Source organism: Panthera tigris, chromosome C1 (assembly GCF_018350195.1).
Source record: "Panthera tigris isolate Pti1 chromosome C1, P.tigris_Pti1_mat1.1, whole genome shotgun sequence".
Classification (NCBI taxonomy): domain Eukaryota; kingdom Metazoa; phylum Chordata; class Mammalia; order Carnivora; family Felidae; genus Panthera; species Panthera tigris.
The window spans coordinates 210,176,675-210,196,400 of NC_056667.1; the positions used below are offsets into that span (position 1 = coordinate 210,176,675).

The 19,726-nt window shown below is 42.7% G+C and overlaps 1 protein-coding gene across 1 annotated transcript in view; it reads right to left on the reverse strand.

Moving 5' to 3' along the window:
- DNER (delta/notch like EGF repeat containing) overlaps positions 1–19,726 on the reverse strand; it is a 317,360-nt gene that overhangs the window by 110,043 nt on the left and 187,591 nt on the right. The window contains exon 6 of the mRNA XM_042995548.1: positions 7,999–8,152. Within this exon, the coding sequence (XP_042851482.1) occupies positions 7,999–8,152 (154 nt within the window). The remainder of the gene's footprint in view (positions 1–7,998; positions 8,153–19,726) is intronic.

Below are 19,726 nucleotides of genomic sequence, written 5' to 3' on the forward strand. Positions count from 1 at the left end.
TCTAGTCCACAGGGTAGATGCATAGGGATCTAGACCACTGATGGGTAGGAGTCTAGACCACAGGGCTGATGGGTAGGAGTCTAGACCACAGGGCAGATGGGTTGGAGTCTAGACCACAGGGAAGATGGGTAGGGGTCTAGTCCACAAGGTAGATGGGCAGGGGTCTAGTCCACAAGGTAGATGGGTAGGAGTCTAGTCCACAGGGCAGACGACTAGGGGTCCAGTCCACAGGGTAGATGGGTAGGGGTCTAGTCCACAAGGTAGATGGGTAGGCATCTAGTCCACAGGGCTGACTCTAGCACCTGGGGCTCATGTAACCTCAGGAAACAAGGAGGGTCTCCAGGAAGCTTATTCTGGACCAGACAGTATGACACTGGAGCTAGATGGGAAACAAACAGGGAAAACAGCCCACATTTCAGGTCTAATTGGCTGGGATTTATGACTGCAATCTGGGCATTCTGCCTCCAGAGCCTGTGCTCTTAAATAGTATGCTATAATTTTAAAAAAGAAGAGCCCCTTCTGGTTCTGTCCTTCACATGAGTTTGCCACTTATTAATTCTCACATCTGGCCCAAATCCTGTTCACCTCATCATGGCCAACCACTGTCGCTGGGGGAGTTCACAGCTTCTTTGTCACAAGAAAACCAAGTGGCCGCAACTATTTCTAAATATGGTGCTGTCCTTCAGAGTGTCTGGTAACTTCTGGCACCTCCCTTGCTTCTGTCCCTGTATGTGTTCTCTTAGAGAGGTCTCAGAGCTTCTGATGAAATCCACACCACATCAACGTAAACAGAAGGCCACCAAGGGCTTGAACAAACTCTGTTGCCAAAGTCAATAACCTCCTCTTAGGTTCTCCTGAACTATTTGACGTTGTTGACAATCCCCTTCTTTTTGAAAACTATCGCAAGAAAGTTTCAAGACAAATATCAATCACACTTGATAAAAAAATCCCCTGCCCCAAATGAAAATTTTATTGGCTATAATCTATAACTCATTTTACATCATAGACACATGTATATGACACTTATCAATGTTTTCCTACTGAAAAAATCATCTCCTGCTCTCAAAAAATTGTAATAAAAATCAAAAGGACAACTTAAGTAGAGTTGATTACTTAATCAACTCTACACCCAATCTGCCATATTCATACATCTCTAACTTACCATGACTCAAAACAATTATATTTGTATGGACATTTGACATAGAACTGAAAGCAAAATATAAAAATATTAGCAAATTTGGATCTGAAGCTTCTTCACTGATAATATTTTCACCAAGAAATGCTCTATCAAGAGAAATAAGCAATGTCTCCAAGGAGAGACTTTGTTGGGAGTTTTTGTTCTCTGGTGAGAAGAATCTGGTTCGATTTCATTCATTCATCAAACAAGGTAATTTCTCATGATCAAACTTGCAACAACCGGAGCAAAGCAGGAAAAACAGTTTTAAAGGAAAGCAGACTTCATATTCTTTGAGAGTTCTTATGCATTTACCTGGGGCTTCAGTGGTCAATTAATTGATGTTAATTAACCTGTAAATAGTTCTTCCACAAAGAAAATGTACTTTTCCAATAAAAAATAAGTTTCTTGAGGATGTTCAGGACTAAATTAAGTAGAAAACTCATTGTGAGAAGCCAGTCCTTTTTCTTTTGACAAAAGTGTGTAATATTGCTTCTCTTAGGAAGACACCTGTTTGACGTGAGGACGCTGAAGGAAATGACATGGGCCTGGGCCACATATCTGTACCAGGAAAGTGCTCAGCAAGATGCTGAAGAACATGGGCTTTGGAGGCAGGCAGAGGGCCTGGGTCAAGTCCCAGCCCCGACAGTTATTGGCATGTGCACCTGGTATGACAGAAACCATGCGAATGTTCACCTCGTCTCCTCTTCCTAGTCAAAGCCTCTGGGGGCTAAGGGACTGAATTACGGCAAATGGCATGTGTTGGGGGTGATATAAGATATTTCCAGGTGCCGCTCGCAGAACATCGCACGCAATCAGCTCCCTCTATCCTTCAGCAGTGACTGTGAAGGCCACCTCTTGATGGTGGCACCTTCATGACACAAAGGGACCTGGATCCCTGAGTTGCCACCTGGAGGGAAGTGCCTTCATCAGACTATGACACGGGAGAAATTAACCTTTTCTTGGGAGCCACTGAGGTTTGGCGATTGATACATTATTGCAGCACGATCAAGTGTTACCCTAATATTCTTGGCCAAGTTACGAACTTCCTCGTACTTATAATTAAGACTGCTTAACTCAGAGATTGTTCTAAGAGCAACCTTGGAGAGCACTTAGCATGGGCCTGGCATGTGGTAAACAATAAGCATTAGCTATTTTGTGTGACACACAGACAAGCATGCAAATACACATTAGCTATCCGTATGCGCACGCATGCACACACGCTTGCCTTGACTGCCCTGAAAAGCTCATGGAGAGGCAGAGCTGGAAGCTAGAAGTGGGAGGGGCTTATCCTGCAAGGAACACAAATTGAGAAGGTAGAGCCCTACTTAAGGAAACAGCAGGAAGACGTCAGAAAGCAGACAAGCAAAGAGAGAGTGAGGGCACCAGGGTAACATTTCCTAAATCTCATCTAGCTCTGATCAGGATCTGCTCTAGAGCATAGCAGGAATGGAGGCCATGGAGAAGAGACCCACACCGGCCCAGCTCTGTGAACGGCAAGGAAAGAAAGCTTTGAGAAGTCGGGGAGACGCTGACAGAGGCAGCGCAAATGAGAGACCCCAGCCCGTGCGAGGCCACCTTACGTGAAAGACACGCTATAGATTCAAGGCCAGCAGGGAAGACAGAAATAGCTGCTGGGGTTCTACAACTGCCTTAAACTTGTACAAAACAAGAAAGGGCTCCTCATATGTGGAGGGATTTCCTCACAAGTGGAGAACCCTAAGCAAACCACACGCCTTTCAGGAAGAAGCTCAGAGAACAACACATTCCAAATGCAGGGGAGATTATTTACACTATTTTATAAAGTTGTTTAAACCGTGACCAATGCACAAAGGCATCTATATCCTTAATAAAAATGTGTATTATTTCATGAAAATTGAGAAGTCCTCAATCTGTGATATTCAGGGAACAGGACAACTGTTAGAAATAGCTTATTAGAGGGGCACCTCGGTAGCTCAGTCAGTTAAGCATCCGACTCTTGATTTCGGCTCAGGTCACAATCCCAGAACCCTGAGATCGAGCTCTGCATCAGGCTCAGCACTGGGGTTGGAGCCTGCTTACGATTCTCCCTCTCCCTCTGCCCCTCCCTCACTTACGCTCTCTAGAAAGGAAGGGGAAGGGAGGGAGAGAGAAAGAGAAAGGAAGAAAAGAAAGAAAGAAAGAAAGAAAGAAAGAAAGAAAGAAAGAAAGAAAGAAAGAGAGAAAGAAAGGCAAATTTATAATGTGGTGTTATAAGATAGTTTTGTTGTTTTAATGGAAGAAAAAAAAAGATGATCAGTTTATAAATCAAGATCAATTTGCCTGCCATCTCTTGGGTTCCTGATGAACTTACTGACAATCACCAAACTCCCTGAGTCTATCTAAGTAGAATTATTAAAATTCATATTCTTAAAATGCAACTCCCTAGCCCTATGTCAATTGAGAGTCAAAGTATTTTTTATTGTTATTGCTATTACTGTTATTCGAAGTCCCAATTCCCCAATTCCCCAAGGAGAATCCTGTATATCTGTATGTGCCTCATAGCCAGGATGTGCTATTAACATGGAAGATGTTAAGTCATCTTAGACAAAGGTGAAATCCTTTTCCCCACTAATAAGTAAAAATAATTAGATATGCTTCTGAAAAATTTCAAATCAATGGGTAAATCATCACAGTGCAGAAACGCCTGAGAGTAAGCACAATTAAAAATGTATTAGGCATCCGGTCATTCCTAACTCTGTCAGTAGTTTTGTAGCAGGTGGGACACAATATAAAGTTTCAAATATTACATATTTATACAAATGGGGTATTTTCAAAGAAGAAGAAAAATAAAATTATAGTAAAAGATGAAATTAGCTCCCTATCTCAACAAACATATACAAAAATAAAGTTCATACTAAATAAAGGCTGGCAAAATTGAATTTTTAAATGCTTACTGGAAAATATAGGTTAATATCTTTTAGTTCTCCAGGTAAAGAAATACTTTCTTAAATAGTACATAAAATGTAGTAACTAGAGAAGTGTGCAGAATACAATAAAAATGTCCATTCATCAAAAGACCCCTCAAAGCGAAAAGACAGCTTACGAAGGAGAAAATACGTGCAGTTCATACAGCTGACAAATGGCTAGGATCAAAAAGAAACAAAGGACACTTACCAACCAACAAGAAGAACACACACACACACACACACACACACACACACGAGCAAGAGATAGGAAAACAGTATTTCGTAGGAAAGACACACAAGTGGCTAATAAACATATGAAGAGGAGCTCAGGGTCACTAGTGAGCCACAAAATACAGAAACCACAATGAGACACCTTTTCGCACCCATTCAGTCAGCAAAAATGAAAACTTCTGATGCTACAAAACATTGAAGAGGGTGTGAATTCACAAGACCAATTATGCATCACACGTGGGAGTATATAAGAGCGTGACCACTTTGGGAAACCCTCTGACATGACACCCCCCCCGCCAAAGCGATCAATTACGTAGCCTATATTCCAACAACTGCAGTCCTAGGTATATACCTAAAACAATCTCCAGCACACAGACGACCAAAGACACATACCCAAATGTGCCTGTCGGTCCCGGTCCACAGGGGAATAGGAGAATGGAATTTGATACAGCAGTCCAAAAGAACGAGCTCAAACGATATGGACACATCTCATGAAAAAAGAAAGCACCAGAGAATTACATGCATGATACCATAACATGACTCATGCATGGCACGGTTTTTATAAACATGAAAACAAAGTAAAATTAAATTCTTCTATGAAAACATGTAAATAGTCTAACTTTACAAAAAGGAAAACCAAGGACAGATCAACTCAAGATTCAGAGTGATCATTCCCTGCAGATGGGAAGGGGAAGTCAAGGAATGGGCTAATGAGGAAACTCTTTGACTAGTTATGGGGTTGAACTTCTGGTTTTTTTTAAAAATTTTTTTTCTTAATGTTTTTATTTATTTTGAGACAGAGAGAGACAGAGCATGAAGAGGGGAGGGGCAGAGAGAGAGGGAGACACAGAATCGGAAGCAGGCTCCAGGCTCTGAGCCATCAGCATAGAGCCCGATGCGGGGCTCAAACCCACAGACCGTGAGATCATGACCTGAGCCGAAGTTGGACACTCAACCGACTGAGCCACCCAGGAGCCCCTGAACTTCTGGTTTTGATGTTGGTTTCACCAGGGATTATTACATTATTAAAACAGCTAAGAAAATATACAAAAGCAGGTTGCAGACAAAATGAGAGAGTGTCACCAGCCAAGCATTATGACCGTTCCAATTCTGTGCACATGAGCTCCTTTAATAAAAGGGACAAATGCCCTTTGAGAACAGACTTAGGTAAAATATCAAACTGAAATCATTCCAGTCCAGACAGTGACAAGCTCCACCCACCAACCCTGACTGGGACTATTTATAGAAGGTTCGTTATTTGTTCTAACACGACTTACAAAGCGGAAATTGAAAACATCTTAAAGATCCATCACTAGATGGATTAAAACATGAGGCCATGTTCATATGCTTTCATTAATTCACCTCATCAGCACATTGACAGAGTGCCCACAATTTGTCAGACACTGTGGGACACAGTGATGAGCTAGACCGACTGGGGCCCCACTCCCATGGGGTTAACTCTGGTGGGGAAGACAGGCTATAATCAAAAGATCACACGTGTAAATGTGCCCTGAAAACAGATGAGGGCTGTCAAAGAAAGGAGCCTGGGGTTATGGAAGGGAAAGAGGGAGGGAGACTAGCTTAAACCATTTAGTGACACTTCCCCGGGGACAGGGGGCATTTAAGAGAGATCTGAGACAGAAACTTGGTGGTATTCATCTAGGCGAAAGGAAGGCAGAAGAGGGGCCGTGTAGGAACAAAGAAGCGAGACAGGCCTGCAGCAGAAGGGAGCTCAGGCCGTCAGGGAGATGAAAGGCCGAGGTGGTCAGACCCAGAGCACGGTGGGCAGTGCGGTGAGATGGGGCTGGAAAGGCGGGTGAGCAACAGGTCACAGAGGAGGATGAGGCTGAGGATATCGGTCTATTTCCAAAGAGCAATGGGAAGAAGGGGTTTAAGTAGGAAGGCACCTACATCAGATCGGCACTGGAAAATGATCACCTGCCACCATGAGGAGAATGGAAGGTACGGGGACAAAAGCCGGTGCTCACTCTAACAGGATCACTCTGGTTCGGTGTACAGCATGCTCAGGAGAACATGGAGAAGCGGTGGGAGGTACCCCAGTAGCACAGACAAGGGGCAGAGGCAGCTAGCTTAGGGGTAGCGTTAGTGGGGCTGCGGAGAGGGTGGTAGACTTGAGAGGTCTCTAGGCAGTAAAAATGGAGACTACTTGGAGGTAGAAGGGGTGTGGACAGTGAGGGAGAGGGAGGCACCCAGGACGACTTGCAGATACATGTGCAGCTGATGGAAATAGATGGGACACTGGAAGCTGAGCAGAGCGGGGCTGGGGCATGATGAGCTCAACTGTGCAATGGCTGAGCTTAAGGTGGCCCGGGACATCTCAAGGGGGATGTCAAGTAAGCAGCAGATAAGGGGGTCTGGAGGGAGTCTGACCTGGAGATACAAATTTAGGAGACACGCTGTGTGATTGTTAAAACGAATGAGGCAAATCCATACGTAGTGATGTGAAAGGTTGTCTATGATGTACTGGCAAATATACACATACTATAATCACTTTTTTTTAAAAAGCGTATAGAAAAATAACCATCTGATGTCCAAGAGAAATATACACACTCACATGTAGATGCGCGTGCACACACACACACACACACACACACACACACACACTGGGTCTGGAAAGAATTTATCAGGTTATTTACCTATCCCTGTGATCGATCTTTCGGTTGGAAGAGATGAGTGAAGAACTTTCACACATTCACACAAACTTTAGCATCGTTCGGTCCCGTTTCTGACAGTGAGCACTTCCATCACTCCAACTGCCCCTTCTCTCTATCCCTCTGGCCTTCCCCAACTCCCACCTCTTCCTGAATCCCCACCCAGGGGCCAATGTTGGCAACAGGACGAGATGGAAAAGGAAAGGTGATGCCAGTTTTGCACATTATCTTATAGTGAAAAAGGAGAAATTTGGGGTTTGCTTTTAAGCTGTATCGAAAGAGCGTATCAGAATGTTCACGGTAATGCCATTCCTGCTCCTTGAGGGCTAATAACCGAATTGGCTGAGCAGTTAAGTCAATTGAGATGACTGTGGAACACAGAAGTCTGTGGGCATACTGGCTTCTGTGTTCTCCTACTGGTCACCCATTGTGCTCCAAGGATTCGAAAGTCTCATGTAAAACCCACGAATCCCTCACACTGATCAAAGAACGTTGGAGACCTCCCCCACTGTGGAGAACAGTGTACCAAGAACTCGGCTTAATGAACACACATGAACAAAAGGAAATGAACAAAAACGGGAGGATGGGGTGGCTTTACACAGCACCCCGCACAGTTTATTCTAGATTTTTCTTGTTACTAAGCATAATCACCCAGCACAGTCCCACTCTACGCTCAGTGCATATTTGCAGGATTGTTTCTGAAATGTCCAGACCTCTCTTTGACCAAGCATATCATTATCCCAGAACAAAAATGGAGGACCGCTAAGACAGAAGCATCCTAATGTCAGAAAGCGAGCCAAGGAACAATAATGTCTATCCCCATGTGGATTTCCTTCTTCCATCCTTCTTCAAATGAAGCACACATCGATAGCATCAAATGAGATCTTCAAGTTGCCTTGTCTAACAGCTGGACAATGCGTTGCTTACGCGTCCTTAATTAATGTGTATATTCTACAGAGAGATAGGTAGTAACTATTATCTATGGAAATCATACCAGCAAGGCAGACGCAGGTGAAATTGCTCCCGTCTTGTTTTTCATTTGCATCTATGCAGCTGGCGTTGTTCTGGCAAGGCTCCCTCTGGCAAGCATCAAATTCTTCACAGAAAGTGCCCACATACTGATCATCACAGCTACAGGAAAAAGTTGCCTGAAACACAAACATATCATATGTGTTACCTGAGTCCTCTAAAATGTATGCTTTGGCTCTAAAATGTAACTCGAAGTTCAAAGCCACGGCTTCTTTTTATAATTACACCAATACTGAATGTTTTCATCACATCGCTTATATTTTGATCTGATTACAATCATAGCTTTGAGAGATATTGTATGTATGTCCTTACATTTTAATTTCAAACATTTACTTTTCTCATTCTTTTTTTTTTATTTTTTTAACATTTATTTATTATTGAGAGACAGAGAGAGAGCATGAGCAGGGGAGAGGCAGAGAGAGGGAGACACAGAATCTGAAGCAGGTTCCAGGCTCCGAGCTGTCAGCACAGAGCCCGACGCTGGGCTCGAACTCACAAACCGCGAGATCATGACCTGAGCCGAAGTCAGAAGCTCAACCGACTGAGCCACCCAGGTGCCCCTCTCATTCTTTTTTATTGATATTTATCCCAACCATTTTCAATCTTACTAAAAATAGAAGTGGAAAAGATAACTGTATTTTAAGCAAAAATGAAGTTTGCTGACCTGACATGGAAATGACAGTTTTGCTAGAGCAGATACATTGTGCTATAGCCATTAAATTAGATGTCATGCCAACCAGCTAAAATCCTTCAGCACCGTCAGCACTTGCAACAAAAAACAAAACCAAAAACATCATCAAATGTCCTACTCTGACCACTTTCCAGAGCACTGAAAGAATTTACTGAATCACCCTGTAAATTAGCCTCAACGTACAGCTATGCAGATGATCTGAGCGCAAGGGAAAAGAAAAGGAGTATAATCCAAGTAAACTTTTTGTTTGGTTTATATCACTGATATCTTGGTAACAAGACCATTGACTCAGAGCACTACATTTGGTTGGGAGCTTCATTTCGGAGAGAGTTGTAAAATCCAAGTAAAACCGAGCCCTCCTGCTCTCTTCTTAAGGCCTTAGTGCCTGAAGGTGGCAACCATCTAAAAGAAATACTAATCTGGCCCCAAGTCCCATGTGAAGCAACGCATGTTGTTACTGCAGATATTCATGAAGAGGGGAATGGAGGAAACAAAGGAATAATGTATGAGCAAAGCTTACTACTTACAAAAAATCAGAACAAAACAGAAAAAAGCACTTTCCCAGCATTCCCCAAGCCCCTACGTGAGGCAGGTGTTCAAATCTCTACCCATCCAAAGCCCCACCCACAGATTCTCCCAAGCCCGCCCTTCTTCTCACCTCCTTCTCCCCAGTCCCAGCCTTCTACCTCCAATCTCAGAGAGAGACTCTTCCTTCTTCTCCAGGTGTTGTTAACTCAGAATCCCCACCCGGGTCCCTGACTCCCAAGCACACCACGGTGCCTTCCTTCCTCCTGAAGGAGGAAACGTCTCCATTCCTCTCTTTAATATATATGCATATATTTGCCTCTCAATCAAGTTTAATAGTTCTTGCCCATTTCTTGGTACATGTACTACTGCATATTTAAATTTCTTTGTAGCTACCGTTAATGAGCTACAAAACATTCTCCTCATCCTTTTCTGATAATACCCATCATACTTCTTAGCGGTTTTTACTGGCATATAAAATGCTAGAGTTATATTACTGGCCATCATGCTGAGCTCTCACTACAGATCAGAGTCTTTACTTGATTCTCTTGGTTTTTTTTTTTTAGATAAAACAACCCTGCCCCAAAGTGCATATCAGTTGCAAATAATGATAATGCCCCCTTCCCTTCTCCAGTCCTCATGGTTGCATTGGTGGCTCTTCTAGAATAAGCTTGATTTCGAAGGGAGGTCTGCAGAATTTACCACTAAGTAGAAAACTGGAACAATGACTGAATTGTATCAAATGCCATTTTAGCTTCTTAAAAAACAATAATCTCTTTCTTTCGGTCTTTGACCTAGCAATCTGTGAATGTTCAAATGCCCTACTCCTCACCCCACCTTGCATTCCTAGAAGGAACACCCCAGAGGCATTATGCAAACTTGTGTTATGGATGCATTCTACTTGGAGCTATACATTGAGCGCTTTCCATTTAACCTGCCCCATCCCAACAGACTCTTTTTCTAAGAAAGGCTGTCCTGTGCACAGTGAGATCATAGTTTATACCATAACAGGACACTCCTCACCAAAAGTGACCAAACCAGGAGTGGATGGACCCCTGACCTCAGCAACCAAGCAAGAGGCCAGACGGTCAAACATGACATTTAGCTGGACCAAACTGCCAGGTTTTATGTAGGTGTGTTTCTTTTGTTAATTGAATGCGTTTTCGTTAAGGGGATATGAGAAATCCTTGTAATCTGCATAATCAACTCTTTTTAAGTTTCAGAATGCATTCTTCAATTATATGTTAGAAACCAGAACAAGTAGAATAAAAGCAATGGCTTTTCTCCTTAAGTTAGAGTTAAATTTTCTGCCTTCTGTTTCCATCCTCTCTCACACCTCTTTGTGGCAAATGGAAAATTCCCTCTGCCTGCTAGCAACAGTTGACTTCCTGTCTGGTTTCTCATGATACTGTGAGTTTTCTTCCCTTTGTGTGTGTTTGCACAGACTCTATAGTTGGAAGCTGGGAGAAGTCGCATCAAGGACTGTTAGAAAGGCAGCCTTGTAAATAGGAAACTCTTTTTCTAGAACTATCTGCTAAGGAAAATCTTGTCCTTGTCCAAATGTGCAACACAACGCACCTTGGATATCTTCAGAGATGTGTCTCGAGCCCTTTGTGCATCTGTGGATCTACGACTGCCTTTGAAATGTAAACACTGTGCGTGTCCAGCTCGTGCAATTCCGAAATGGGTCTCAGCTTCATAATAAATTATTATGTGTCATTATTTCTGGCAGCTGTCTTCTAAAATTTACTTGGTTTGTATCCAGCAGTTCCACGTTACAGATCAATTTCCTTGGCTATCTGGGGGATGTAGTTTGCATATAATTCTTCTGTTGTGTCCCATGCAAAATATGTTGCTGGTGGAAATAAGCTATTAAAAGCCCCAAATCAAATATCTTCAAGTTATCTTTGATTGACTCTAAAGCTAAAACAGAAGCCGCACATTTTGTTTTGCTTTGTTTTCAGCAGAAAGCTGGAAAGAAACTTCAAGAAACTGTTGAAACAATGGTTTTTGACCAAGAAAAACCACAGAATCGATTCTTAAACTTTGGCTGATGGATCAGGAAGAAGATTAAGAAATGTTTACATACCCATGACCACAAGGTGTTAGTGAGGTTTTTATGTTATTCTGTATCATATCGTCCATAACGTTAGATTTCTTCCTAAGTCTATCTTCTAAGAACAACCAGCTTTCCTATATTGAGAGGTCTGTTTTACTACTTGCAAGACTTGATTTGTAAGAAGCATGAATGTGTATTAGGAAACTACGTTGTTGGCATATTTGCCGTGGAAACCAGTGATCAGTGAAAGCTGTAAACTGTTACACCAACCTTGAGAAGTTTCACCCACTATAATATCACTAATTAGGTCCAATTCACTTAACCAGCACAAAAGACAAAACCGACTTACTTAAAACTAGTCGGTTAGCGAAATTACAGAAAGATATTTCCTTGCAAAGTTATTGTGTAGTTCTACGTAAAAGGACTTTTCAAGCAAAATGAAAAGAGATTAATTTCAAAGCCCAGTGCAGAGTCTCAATTTTCCTCAACAGTTTGAAGTCAAATATCCCATTTGTGCATTAATGAAACTTTCTAAGTGGGAGGAAGCTCACTTTGAAAAGGTCCAGGTTTAAAAAGCTTCTGTCACACCTGCATTCATCTATTCATCCACACGGGCACTGTCCTTGGTCCTGGAGGCATAAACATGCAGAGGACTATCTCTTAGAAATTATCATCTAGTGTACTGTGGCTGACAATAAATAAAAAAAAAAACAGGTAAACAATGTAGTGAATGAGGTGATAAATGCCATGGGGAAAAATAAAGTAGGGAAGGGGAAGAGAAGGTCCCTATAAGAAACATCCCTCTTAAACCTCCTATTATTGTATTTACCGTAAGGACTCTGGTGAGAACATTTTGTGCCATACATCACTTGGTGCCTCCTTTATGAAGTCCTGCCCAGGAAAATTCGCTCATTTAAGTGCCAGTAAAAGTTATGCTAGTGGTGAGAGCTGATGTTTTGTCCTCGTGAACAACACGGACCATGTGACTGCCCAGGTTTCCTCCTTTTTGATTTGGCTGTAGTATGCTCTGTCTACCGCAAGTTCACCTTTAACACCCACCTAGGGTTCTGTGACCTATATGGCTACTTCCTCTTCCTGACTTGGATACTGCATTCTAACTTAGATCTTCACTGACTCTGACTTATTTTTTTTGTATTTTTTAATATTCCAACTTTATGAAATATGGAGTCAAATGGCTGATAAGCCCATATTCCCCAGCACAGCACAGAACGCCCTTGGCAATCTAGCCCCATCTACTTTTTCTGTCTCATTCTCTGCAATTTTCACTTCTCAGTAAAGCCTAATTGTCACGAACAAATGATCCCACAGAGACACGTTTTTTCCGAAGAGCTTTCTCTCTCTCTGTCAGGAACCGGAATTCATCATTCTACTTTACCCTCCCTTAAACAAAGTACACAGAAAACACACTTATCTCTTTTTGGTGCCCCAGTGATATCAGCATGAACATAAAAGTCCCAGCTGACTAGACAGTGAATCTCATTGTGTATAGAGCTTGCTTACGTTGAATTTCCTCATTAATCTTCACCACATCTGTCAGGTGGCTATTATCAAACCTATTTTAGGAACTTAACAGACTCAACAGAGAGGACAGATACATTCTGGAAGGTGTCCCAGCCAGCAAGTATAAGGTCAAGGCTTAAACCTGCATCATCGATTCCAAACCTTTTCCACTCATAGCTGGATATTGTCCTATCATCACCATGATGGCCTGTGTATCCCAAGCGCATGTGGGGCACCCTTCACCCTGACTCTAAAAATAACCCCAACAACTGTGGTATTTTGGTTCTTGCTCCAGATTGTCTGGTTTGTCTACCTCCTCTCTTGCCGTCTGGCTGCCTTCCTTATCAGCATGATTGTCCTTTTGATTCGCTGATTCTAATTTCTTTCAGTCTTAAGAATAATGTCAAATTTATTCAAATGAGGTTTCAAAATAGAGTAAAAATATCCATCCTGAGGGCTGAAAGTATCTCTTGTACATAAAGTGCCTCATCACTCATGGACACACTTGAAAACTTTGATTAGAAAATTCTTCACCAGAATTGGAGGTCCTTGACATCTAGAACTTTAGTTACTCATACATAATAGATGCCTGAGTGTTCACTGAATTGAGCTGACTTCCTAACAGGCTGTTTGAGGGTAGCCTTGAAGGACATTTCTGTGCAAGTAAGGGGTCTTCTACTTCCTTGTCTATCTCTGAGGGTCTTGCGCTCTGCTAAGATGGCATCACAGCCATAATCCACACATTCTTACTCCAGGGGATACCGGGACAGAAGTTGGGGGATAAGTCCCAAGCCAAAAGGTGACTAATGGGCCCCTAAACCCCTGAAAATGGAAAGGAGATTATTTGAGCCACTCCTGGCCAAAGACTCCCTGGACTAATTTCCACTTCCATCAGGGGCCAGTCTGGTTGCAAACAACATCTGGGCTATTCGCAGTGAAATGTATGAACATCTGCAAGGTCAAAACTCTAGCTAATGAACCGCTAGTTGTTGGAAATAGGAGACACAGACATGGTGGTTTGCCAAATTACTCTCACTTTTATAAATGTTCAAAAATCTCCACAGTAAGAAATTTTGTTGGGGGGGCGCCTAGGTGGCTCAGTCGGTTAAGCATCCAACTTCGGCTCAGGTCATGATCTCACAGTCTATGAGTTCGAGCCCCACGTCGGGCTCTGTGCTGACAGCTCAGAGCCTGGAGCCTGCTTGGGATTCTGTGTCTCCCTCTCTCTCTGCCCCTCCCCTGTTCATGCTCTGTCTCTCTCTGTCTCAAAAATAAATAAAAACATTAAAAAAAATTTTTTTAATAAAAAAAAAAGAAATTTTGTTGTTTTGGGGGCACCTGGGTGACTTGGTTGGTTAAGCGTCCAGCTTCAGCTCAGGGCATGATCTCATGGTTTGTGAGTTTGAGCCCCACATTAGGCTCTGTGCTGTGCTAATAGCACAGAGCCTGCTTCAGATTCTCTCTTTCTCTCTCTGCCCCTCCCCTGCTCACACTCGCTCTCAAAAATAAATAAATAAACATTTAGGAAGAAAAAAAAAGAACTTCTGTTGTTTTTATGTAAGCATCTGGCTGAGTCTCCAGGAAGGAAAGACACAACTTTGGCAAATGAGAATCACACTCCGTATCACGTGTCCGGATCCTCCCTGTGCAATCTGCTCGTGCCTCTACAGTAGGGATGCTGTGGAGAACATTGTGTGCACATCACTGAATCCTCCACATGTGAGGTCCCACTCTAGAAACTGATTTCCTATCCAGAACACCAGGAGAAGCACCCCTTGCCCTAGACTGGCACGCATGCTTCCTCCTGTGGACAACATGAATCGTGTCACAGATTCCCTCTAAACAGCAGAGTCTTCTGGAAGAGCAGCTCAGCCAATCCTGCGCGGGGGAAGGCGGGCCTGCCTCTCGGCTTTCCCCAGCACACAGAGGTCAGGAGCAGGGCACACCCAGCCCAGGGCTCCAACAGGAGAGCAATTCCTGCTTAGAGAAGACCTCTCTAAACCAGTTCTCTAGACGCTGGCAGGGTCAGGAAGTAGAGTCTGTTTCCTAGCAAGAGAAATCTCTGGAATCTTTCTGCTCCTAGTTAATGAGGGAGCCCAAGTGCAACTGTCCATGAAAATGATTCCCTGAGTAGGGGATCGCTGTAGACCCTCTTGCAGAGAGCTTACACTGCCGTGAGTGGACTTTAGGAAAAGGAGGCAGGGAGTCCCCACTGCCTAGTGTAATAACACAGGAGGGCTCAGATTCCAGCCTGAGCTGTCCCATCACCCCCAAAGTGCACTGACTCCGTATCTGTGGACATGGAAGCCACAGAAGCCTCATCCTGGTGGTCCTCAGCCAAGGACCTATTATTCCAGCTCCTAGGAATCTGACTGGATGGTCGTTTGGGTCTGAAAACACATAGCTGACAAACACTAAAACTTAGGTAAGAAGGATTAACCATAGCACACATTTTTGTTTGGTTAAGCATAGGTGAGCTATAACTGAAGGCTCAGAACACTAGTCTAGCATGCTCTTTTAGACAAGTAGAATTAGCCTTTTACTAAACCCAGATTTGGTATTTCAAGAGGCAGAAATGATTATCTGGATGTAAAATTTAAGAGACTACCTGAGAATGCTTATTATGATATAAAAATCCCTACACATGCCTTTTTTTGAGCCCAGGCCACACACAGACCCCTGGAGCCCAGCCATAGAGACAAAGTGTTGCCTCCTGCTGGGAACACAGTAAGCTATCTCAAAGGGAACTCACTATGAATTACATTTTTAAAATTTTTGTCTATTGGCTGGGTCTTACTGCTCATTCATTACACATATAATTTAAACAATATGCTTGAGTTTGCTTATGGCTCACAATCTTATTTGTCATTAGCCTCAGACATACTATTGCTCTTCTATTTGGGTTCATTCATCTCAAACACAGCAGCTTATTTAAAAAAAAAAAGTAAGCTTGGAAAACATGCAGATCGAGGCACCTTTGTGGCTCAGCTATTTAAGCGTCTGACTCAATTCAGGCTCTGGTCATGATCTCATAGTCATGAGATGGAGCCCCAAGTTGGGCCCTGCACTGGGCAAGAAGCCTGCTTGGGATCCTCTCTCTGCCCCTCCCCTGCTCTCTCTCTCTCTCTCTCTCTCTCTCGAAGGAAGGTAAGAAGGAAGGAAGGAAGGAAGGAAGGAAGGAAGGAAGGAAGGAAGGAAGATAGATGGGAGGGAGGAAGGAAGGAAGAAAGAAGAGAGAGGGAGGAAGGAAGGGAGAGAGGGAGGGAGGAAGAATGGGAAGGAAGGAAGGAAGGAAGGAAGGAAGGAAGGAAGGAAGGAAGGAAGGTGGGAGTGAGGGAGTGAGGGAGGGAGGGAGGGAGGGAGGGAGGGAGGGAGGAAGAAAGAAAGAAAGAAAAAGAAAGAAAGAAAGAAAGAAAGAAAGAAAGAAAGAGGAAATCTGAAGATCATATAAATATTAAATTCAAAACTTGACATTCATGAATTCCTAGAATTCATTTCTTTGGCTTAAATGTTAAATTCTGAAAAATAGGAACAATAATAAATGAGAGCCCTGCTCTTTCCTTCCAAAGGACACTGAAGTTTACTTTATTACTCAAGGGAGAAGAAAGTAAATGTCTTTCAGGAAATTTTGTAAAAGGCTTTCTCTCTAAAAGTGGATATATGGATTGGCAGAATGGAGACATTCAGAAGCAGTTTCTAACCATATCCTGGCAACTTCTGTGTTCTCAGCACTTTAAGCATGGCTGTAATTAAGCATAAGATTTCAATGGAATCAGCCTGGATCTTCAGCTCATCAGTATCTGTGCATTTATTTGATGAAAAGTTCTAACCCATTAGCAAATGTAAAGTTTGACTTTAAAAAAAAGTCACTGAAAATTCATCTTGTATTGAATTTCCCTGGGGGGGGGGAGGGGTAACAGGCTGATCCCACAAGTAAATGAGATACCATTCTAATTTTCTTATCTTAAAATTTCATCTAGTCTTCTAGTTATTTCTTTTGTTACATGAAAAGAAAATGGTAAAGAAAAAGCTTTAATAAAAAGGACATTTTGAGGTATAAATTATTGATGAGAAGGACTCATTGAAAAATAAAGACCAATCCTGTAACATCTTCCTCAAGCTACCTCAGATGGAAAACCCACTTTGAGTTACATTTTTAAATGTAAAGCAAAGATGTTCAACCAGTGGTAACTTCTGCAGATAGGAAGCCGATGGAGACAGGGCAGGGTACCCAACAACCATCTATTGAAAAAAAGACCCCACTATATGCCAAGAACCATATGCTGAAGAGCCACTTAATCCTCCCAACAGTCTTGTAAGATCAGAATAATTTTTCTATTTCACCAATAAGAAACAGTTCAGAAAATGTAAGTAGTTTGCTCAAGGTCACACAGCCCCTCAGAGGCCACGGGAGGCAGATTCGGTCTCACTGCAAAGACATTCTTACAATTTAAGATATTCATAAATGCAAGGAATCGAGTTACAAAGTATGAGGGGCGAGGATCAAACACCATTCTGAAAAGGGGGATGACGGAAGCATCTATGCACCAGGTGGGAATTTGAAGGGGACGACCCCCAAGGCCTCTTGAAATCTTAGATCTGATGCACCTTGGTTGCAGTCCCATGAGGCCACAAATCCTCACTGCCATTATCTTCCTGCAGGTGATTTCATGCCACCCTGGGGTGCTGACAACCACCTCATGGGTTTCTTTCCTACTCTCACGGCATGAATGTGCCAGGGCTGCCATAACAAAGGGCCACAGACTGGGTGGCTTAGACAACAGAAATCTACGATCTCCCGGTTCTAAAAACTGAGAAGTCTAAGACTTGCAAATAAAATTAACTGTATCCGTAAAACAGGATGAATAAGTAGTTGACTTGTCCCTCTTCCCTGTTCCTGTCTGAGGTAATGAAAATCAAATAAAATCACAAGTGAGATTTGATATAAGCAGAGATTAGAAATCAGGCTTAGGCAGGCAAAACCTCTTTGACCTCAGCCACAGCAACTTCTTACTCAACATGTCTCCAGAGGCAAGGGAAAGAAAAGCAAAAATGAACTATTGGGACCTCATCAAGATAAAAAGCTTCTGCATGGCAAAGGAAATAATCAGCAAAACTAAAAGGCAACCAATGGAATGGGAGAAGATATTTGCGAATGACGTATCAGATAAAGGGTTAGTATCCAAAATCTATAAAGAACTTATCAAACTCAACACTCGAAAACAAATAATCCATTGAGGAAATGGGCAAAAGACATGAATAGACACTTTTCCAAAGAAGACATCCGGATGGTCAACAGACACATGAAAAGATGCTCAACATCACTCCTTATCAGGAAAATACAAATCAAAACCACAATAAGGTACCATCTCACACCTGTCAGAATGGCTAAAATTAACAACTCAGGCAACAACAGATGTTGGTGAGGATGCGGAGAAAGGGGATCTCTTTTGTACTGCTGGTGGGAATGCAAACTGGTGCAGCCATTCTGGAAGACAGAATGAAAGTTCCTCAAGAAACTAAAAATAGAACTACCCTACGACCTGGCAATTGCAATACTAGGTATTTATCCAAAGGATACAGGTGTGCTGTTTCGAAGGGACACATGCACCCCCATGTTTATAGCAGCACTATCAACAATAGCCAAGTATGGAAAGAGCCCAAATGTCCATCGATGGATGACTGGATAAAGAAGATGTATGTGGAATGAAATCTTGCCATTTGCAACAATGTGGATGGAACTAGAGTGTATTATGCTAAGCAAAATTAGAGAAAGACAAATGTCATATGGCTTCACCCATATGTGGAATTTAAAATACAAAACAGATGAACATAAGGGAAGGGAACCAAAAATAATATAAAAACAGGGAGGGGGACAAACTATAAGAGATTCTTAAATACAGAGAACTGAAGGTTGATGGAGGGGTTCTGGGTGGAGGATGGGCTAAATGGGCAAGGGACATTAATTAAGGAGGACACTTGCTGGGATGAGCACAGGGTGTTATATGTAGGGGACAAATCACTGGAGTCTACTCCTGAAATCATTATTGCTCTATATGGTAACTAACCTGGATGTAATTTTTTTTTTAATTTCAGAAAGAAAAAAAAAAACGTTTTCAAAAATAAACATTACTCAAAGCAGAAACTACAAGATGTTCAAAGGGAGGGAGGAAGGAAGAAATCAGGCTTAAGTAAGATCATCAAAACACCCAGTCTCTTTTTTCCCGTTAAGATCACACTGACCATTCACAAGTCTTGGGAAGGTCAAGTGCTCAAATGGATGTGGTGACCACACAGGAGCTGCCTGTATCCGGCCCAGGTAAAAGGTGCAACACCTGCTCCCGTACAGAGAAAACCCTGGTTCCCTGTCCTGACTGTTTCAAACACTCCAACTGCTCTGGGTCTATCCTTAGGTCGGTCCTGAGTGGCAGCTTTTGTCCTTTTGGGGATGAGCCATGGAGGGCTCAAGACCCTTGTCACCATCTGACACTCAAAGTCCAGAGATGGGGAGATAGTCCACCTGTGTGACATTCACCTTAATGACAGGGCTCCTGTCGGATACTCTCTGATGTGTGGTTCTTAACCTTCTTTCTTCTCTCTTTATCCTTCTGTTTCCCTGTTTCTCTTCCTTCCCGTTGGGCCATTCACATATGTGGTGGATTACATTCATGGGCCATGGCTAACAAATACGTGTGTGCCCCAGTTCTAATCTTTAGCAGTACGCGGGTCTTCCCCTGTACATGGACGACTAGCCTAGCTTTATTTTCTTAGGGGACCTGTAATTCTTCTTTGCCTCCATCCTCACATCTGTGTTCCTCCTCTATAAAGCTGTTTAGTAGTTTATGTATTCTTGTGGATAGGCTCAAACCCAATCCAAGAGAGAGATGTTGAACAAAT